At 45.8% G+C, this 7,275-nt stretch overlaps 1 protein-coding gene across 1 annotated transcript in view; it reads left to right on the forward strand.

Moving 5' to 3' along the window:
- The window catches only part of LOC138951381 (uncharacterized), a 23,467-nt gene extending 22,998 nt beyond the window's left edge, over nt 1-469 (forward strand). The window contains exon 2 of the mRNA XM_070322993.1: nt 1-469. This exon is cut by the window's left edge and continues 699 nt beyond it. Within this exon, the coding sequence (XP_070179094.1) occupies nt 1-469 (469 nt within the window).
- Nucleotides 470-7,275: the final 6,806 nt, after the last annotated feature.

The raw sequence follows: 7,275 nt of genomic DNA on the forward strand, positions 1-7,275 counted from the left end.
AACGAAGCTGCGGGAGGTGTCACCAGCGCAGTGGATGTCCGCCAACGCCAGGATCATGGCCAGGCTATTGGATGAGGGTCGCCTTAATGGCACAGGAATAAAGGACTACCTGTCCTATACAGCTAAGGTGGGAGAGCTGGCTTGTCGCTTTACCTGGACAAGCGTGTTGGTATACGACAACGAGTACCGACAACAACAAGCGGCAGCATCCTTCCGGTGGGGCAGCGACAGTCAACACCTGTCAACAACGCTCCTGAAAGAGAAGCCTGTCACCGTAGCGACGAAGACCAGCCGCCATACAGACAACCGTGACAAGAAAAAAGGCCCTGGTGGAAAGGACATCTGCCTTCAGTACAACAACGGGAAGTGTTCGGTTGGAGCTCGGTGTAATTACGAGCATGTGTGTCTGGTGTGTTCTAAGCCACACGCGCAAGTCAACCATCAGGCAGAGCCAGGCCACAAAGATTAGGACAGCGAGCAGCCAACCGATCAGGTAGGACCAAATGCTTTTATCCAACTCACAAACCCTTTCGAACAGGCCCCGTTTGTAGCACAAGACCCCTTCAACTGTCCTTTCCTTGGTAATTACCAATCAATTTCTTCAGCAATAAGTAACTGGCAAGACGAACTTATTGAGGATCCCGACAGGACCTTTCTGCTGAATGGCATTAAAAATGGTTTCCGCATTACGTCAGAAAGTAGTGATGTGAAACAAGCCAGGTGTCCAAATCACAAATCTGCAACTTCCGCAGAATTGAAATGCCGGGTAGAAACAGAGTTGCTCAGGCAGATTAACCAAGGTCACTATGTTGTAGCCAGCGCGCCACCGGCTATCATCAGTCCTCTGGCGGCCATACCCAAAGAAGGGTCAGATGACGTCAGATTGATCCATGACGGTAGCCGACCGTGTGGTTCAGCGATGAACGATTATGTGGAACATCATTCAGTAAGGTATCAAACGATTGATGATGCCTGCAAAATTGCCAAACCTGGGTATTTTTGTGCCAAGGTAGATTTGCAAGCAGCATACAGGTCGGTACCAATTCACCCAGACTGCTACAAAGCAGCCGGCCTTGCTTGGACATTTGAGGGCAATGACACGGAAACCATTCTCTTTGATACGCGTTTACCATTTGGATCAAAATGTGGACCAAGCCATTTCAGTCGAATCTCACAGGCCATAACGCGCATGATGAAAAGGAAAGGGTATGAAGGTATCTTGTGTTACATTGACGATTTTTTCTTGGCATTTGAATCATATGATGCTTGCAATGAGGCACTTTTGTGTCTCATACACTTGATTCGTTCCCTGGGTCTAAACGTGAGTTGGAAAAAAGTTATTGGTCCTACACAGCATGTGACTTTTCTTGGGGTTGACATCGATACGGTCGATTGTACACTGTCCCTGAATAAAGAAAAGTTAGACAAACTGCACAACAAATTGCAGCAATTTCAGAAGAGGAAACGGGCTTCCTTGAAACAACTGCAGAGCCTTGCAGGCTCTTTAAATTGGGCAGCACAAGTTATCCGGGGAGGGCGCTTTTTTCTCCGGAGAATCTTGGACACTATGAACCGATTAAATCAGGCAAAGCATAAAGCCATACTTGGAGTCGAATTTCGTCGGGATTTGAAGTGGTGGCTTTCATATATGTACATGTTCAATGGCAGAATTTTTTACAGGGACAGTAGTGATGTACATGTTCATGTGGACGCGTGCCGTACAGCGGCAGGAAGTTTTTGTGAGGGAGATTGGCGATATAGTATTTTTAGTATCGATTGGCCGGCAGTTGCCGATATGCATATAAATTATAAAGAAGTTTGTGCTATTGTGGATGCAGTCCAAACATGGGCGCCCATGTGGGCCAATCGTAAGGTCGTGATGCACACCGACAGCTCAGTTGCTAAAGCAATCATAAATCGAGGTCGTTCAAAGAATGCCTATATAAACCAACTTCTGAGAGCAGTGTGTTGGCAAAGTGTACGTTACAACTTTGAGTTGAGAGCAATTCACATTCCAGGATTACTCAATTCGTTACCAGACACAATTTCCAGGCTACACGAGCCTGGGAAGGTAGCAACTCTCGATTTATTGCTTAGTCGGTGGCATCATGGTCGCACATACTGCATGGCCCGCATGGGGGATCACATGTCTACCAAAACCTCTTTGATGTTGCAGGCGCGGCTCAATTAGACCATGACCTTACGGCCGAAGTGGCGGAATACAGAGCGGCCACTTTTGCTGAGAGTACAAAGCGGACTTATCGCTCACATAGAGTGTCTTATTACAATTTCTGTCGGCAAATGTGCATTCCACCCGTGCCAGCAACGGAAGAGACCCTTGCGAAATACGCAGCTTATCTTGCGAGACGCCTTAAAGCAAATTCGGTGAAACAATAAAACATCATTAGGATCATGCATCTGGAAGCTGGGTTAGAAAACCCAGCCAAAGACAGTTTCCATCTCAAGACAACCTTGCGCGGTATTGATAGGATAAAAGGAACAACTGTTGCCAGGAAAACACCAGTGACTCCAGAACTGTTGATGAAAATCCGCAACAAAGTGAACTTTGGGAAAAGGGACGACTGTGTTTTCTGGGCTGCGTGTGTTGTCATGTTTTTCGGGCTTTTTAGGAAGTCCAATCTATTTCATATCGATAAACGTTTTTCAAGGACAGCCTTTGTCATCAACGGGGATAGGTCGATGACAATTAAAGTGTGTTGGTCAAAGACTATTCAATTTCAAGAGCGGGAATTTGAGGTGATGTTGCCAACTATACACCCCCACCCCCTTTGTCCGGTGAAAGCCATGTGTCTGGCATTCCACCAAACAACACCAGCCCCAGCTCATTCCCCGGCGTTCCCCATCAGTGGAGAATGTTTTGATAAGCGATTGAAATCAGCAGTCGCCGGGGAAGAGGGGAATTTCTCCAGTCACTCCTTTCGCAGGGGAGGTGCAACATGGGCTTTGTCACGGGGTGTGCCGGGGGAGGTGATAAAAATGATGGGAGACTGGAAAAGTTCAGCTTACCTCGCCTATGTTGACCAATTACCAAAGCCTATTGTAGATTATTATAGAGTGCAGTGCTTAGCAACACTACCTTGAGAGGAGAGAGAGAGAGAGAGAGAGAGAGAGAGAGAGAGACTGAGAGAGAGAGAGAGAGAGAGAGAGAGACTGAGAGAGAGAGAGAGAGAGAGAGAGAGAGAGAGAGAGAGAGAGAGAGAGAGAGAGAGAGAGAATGAAGGCTTGCAGTCATCCTAGGTTTTGGGAGGTTTGGGAGGAGAGGAGTATAATCGACTTCATATCATATATCGGTATTTGTTATTCTGTTTAAGTATGAGTTTTTTATTGTTGAATTGTTAGTGGAATAAATACTCCTTGTCTGATGACGCCCAAAACCAAATATGTAACAGGTTTTTGCGACCGTGTGATTGGTGGGTGTGGGTGCGTGTGTGTGTGTGTGTGTGTAAATGTGTGTGTGAATGTGTAGGTGTGTGTGTAGGTGTGAATGAAATTGTGTGTGCGTGAGATAGTAGCTGGATTAGCGTTTAAGTGCAGATTATCCCTGCAAGGTATAAGCTAGTTTAAACGTAGGAAGCGAGTGGGGGGTGGAGGTCGGGAAGGAGGGGGTAAGTTACAATAAGAATGTGGGTGTGGCCTGCGGGTGTGAGTGTGTGTGTGTGAAAGAGAAGATGCCAGGTAGCGTGGAGGGAAACGGAATTGGTCAGTGCAGGGATAACCACACACAGCGGCGGCAGCAGCCACAGCACCGAGCAGCAGCGATAATAAACAAACCCACCCCCATCCCCCTTTTTCTCCGCCGTGTTAATTTTCCCCCAAGTGGTTACTATTCATGTGTATTAAATTCCGTACATGCCTTTTGTTTTTAATGTACTTGCCCTGTGGTTTCTTTTCATTTCGTTTTTATTTGTGCGTTCTTTGTTATCACATGATCATTGGACTCTATGATATAATGGTTGAAGTGTTTTCTTCCTTTTACGATCAATCATGATCGTTGGCTGCGCTGGCTTTGAGAATGTGGTCCGAAGGACCCTCTAATTGCTTTGTATACACAAGGAGTTGTATGTTAGAATTGTAATGTCGCCGTGGTTTTTTTTTTTAATCTTGTTAATTTGTTTGTTTTGAATGCTGATGTGATTGAAGCGGGAGGAGAGGAGTATAATCGACTTCATATCATATATCGGTATTTGTTATTCTGTTTAAGTATGAGTTTTTTATTGTTGAATTGTTCGTGGAATAAATATTCCTTGTCTGATGACGCCCAAAACCAAATATGTAACAGGTTTTTGCGACCGTGTGATTGGTGGGTGTGGGTGCGTGTGTGTGTGTGTGTGTGTAAATGTGTGTGTGAATGTGTAGGTGTGTGTGTAGGTGTGAATGAAATTGTGTGTGCGTGAGATAGTAGCTGGATTAGCGTTTAAACACCTCAAATTGGCACATGAATAATGAATCACCTGGAATTGCAACAGGGAGATACTGAAGTAATTGGAAACAAACACTTGAAATTGACAGAGAAACAATTGAAAATATAGTACTGACATGAGCGTACAATATTTTAATGGAAGTGCATTTTTAGCACGAAGCATCCGCAGGAGGATGCACTAACAATTACATAGTGCCACAAAATTTGTACGGACATTTCACAACTGTGCATTATTAGCACAGAACACATACATGGGGGCGCACAAAACATTATTGTGACAATAATTTACACGAAACATTTCACCTAAGTACATTTTTCAGCATGGTGCATCTACAGGAGGGTGCTCCAACAATGATGCATAGTGCCAACATTTAGCGCAAACTTATCACAACAGTGCATTATCACCACAAAGCGCATACATTAATTACATAGTGGCAAGTTGCACTAAACATTTGAACATAATGCATTTTGTTCAAATGTTAACAGCACAGCACCAAGTTTTGCATAAGTGCACAACAGCACTGAGCATTTCACAAAAGTGCATAACAGCTGTGACAATTTTACAAAAGTGCATTGACCATTTCAGGCAGATGGCTAACATGCATTGTTGCTGCTGCAAATCGCAAAAGAATTATTCCCCTTTGTTTCTGTTTTTCGGAAAAAAAATATGCATTGAGCCAGTGAGATTTGAGGATGCATATTTTTTAGCTATTAGCGCCAGCGGCAACGCATGTCAGCCAACTGCTTCACAAAAGTGGACAACAGCACTGACAATTTCACAAAAGTGAATAACAGCACTGACCATTTCACAAAAGTGAATAACAGCACTGACAATTTCACAAAAGTGAATAACAGCACTGACCATTTCACAAAAGTGAATAACAGCACTGACCATTTCACAAAAGTGCACAGAAACACCAGTAGCTTGCTGTTAGCAAACATGTTATAAAGATAATACTGTAATGGTGATTCTTATGTATCATACATAGTTTCAATGTACAGAAAAGACCAGGAATATTAAGAAAAGTTAACAGTATTTCCCATTATCATCAATATGTACATACGGTTATTATCAAGCGTTAGCAAAACTGTAAAAACTACTTTAACAAAATTGTAGATTGAGTTACTGAAACATGAACACAGATAGCCTGAACAAATCAACGAAATGCAGTAAAAATGTATACAGTGAAACCTGCGAATAGCACACCTCCGGATAGCACCAAACCTCTGAATAGGCACAGACAGCCTTTAGACACAGACAGCCTTTGGACACAGACAGCCTTTAGACAGGCAAACAGACCGAAAGACAATTAAATTACATATTCTTACTCCGAATCACATAAAAGCATTGACGCAGTCTTAACATGCTAAGGTCTGAAAAGGCTACCCGTCTTAAAGAATTTTAAAGGGAAGCAACCCAACACAAAAAGTGTAAACATAGGCAGGGTAATGACCATCTACCCAGGGAGTTACCTCCCATCTCGGGTTACGTGACGTCACTTCCCCTGTAAACACCACGTGTCTTCATACGACATTTCAGCCTACAACTGGGAAGGTCGTCGAAATTTTTGGCTCCGTGAGTGACTGCTTGCAGGTGTTCTTTGGGCACCCAACGGTCACCTAACCCGTCTTACTGGCTTGCCACTACGTTTTTGGTGAGCTCTTTCCAATTTTGTCTTGTTTGTGACAGGAATTTCATTGTTATTGACAAATTTTCGTCCTTGTTGGGACTTGTTAAATTTTTTGCTCAGTAACTTTGTGTTGTGTGCTGTGTTTTTTGCGCGTTGGTCATTATGGCTGATAGCGATAAGAAACGCGGTAAGGGTGATGCCAAGGGCCGGGTTAAGGCAAAGTCTTCTTCAGATAAACCTCTGCCTAAAAGTTCTCCGCTCGTTTTGGTTTCTGACAAAGATAGAAACGTACTCTTGTCGGTTCCCATTTCTGCCCCCGTTAGCCTTAATGCTGGGGGGCAGCCTAGCATTCCCGTGACATCTGTGTCTGTGTCAGCTCACCCGGTCGCAGTTTCGAGCGCGGGGCAGGCTGACATGGTTTCGTCGATTTTGAGTTCGCTGGTTCCAGAAATTCGAAGCCTGGTGCGTGACGAATTACAGCGAGCCACGCCGGCTCTCAGCTCTCCGCTTTCATCGGCAGTGGGTGGCGTTCACTCCTTGGCATCTTTTGTGTGCCTGTCGGAGACGCCCGCCCGTGATGTTTGTTCTCTCTCGTCGTCTACTGCTCTTGCCTGGAGCACGGACGGTAAGTCGAACTGCTCCGCCGGCTCTAGCGAAGCCACCGGACGCTCTCTTTTGGGCAACAGTTCTTGGTCGCAGGCTCGCTACCTGCAAACTTCCTGCCAGTCAGGATATGCTGCTCGTCCTAGTTCCGACCGTATAACGAGTAGGGCTGGGACTGAGCAAGGGCGGCTTCCGCTTGCGGAAGTCGCGTTTCCGGGTTTTCCCGGAAACGAAGGTCAATCTGGCACACCCACGAAGGTCCCTGCTGGTGTCGACTGTGGACTGGCCTTTCGGCCACCGGGCTTCCGGCCCCAGTCCTCGCAGCAGACGTTTCCGCTGTACGCGGTTCCGTCGGCAGCGTTTCCGGCCTCGCCCGGTTTTCCTAGTCTCTCGCACACTGCTCCTACACGGATGTCAGTGGGTGAGAGACCGGGTACGTCCTTTGAACTTCCGGGACAGTCTTCGACGCACTTGCCTAGTGCTACGTCGACTACCGGTTCAGTTCCGGCGGCGATGGTGGCAGCGTCTTCCGGCTCTGTGTTTCCTGTTGATCAGGATATGAGCCAGGATGCTTTCCAGCTTACCGGTTCTCCGGTTTCC

Source organism: Littorina saxatilis, linkage group LG16 (assembly GCF_037325665.1).
Source record: "Littorina saxatilis isolate snail1 linkage group LG16, US_GU_Lsax_2.0, whole genome shotgun sequence".
Lineage (NCBI taxonomy): Eukaryota > Metazoa > Mollusca > Gastropoda > Littorinimorpha > Littorinidae > Littorina > Littorina saxatilis.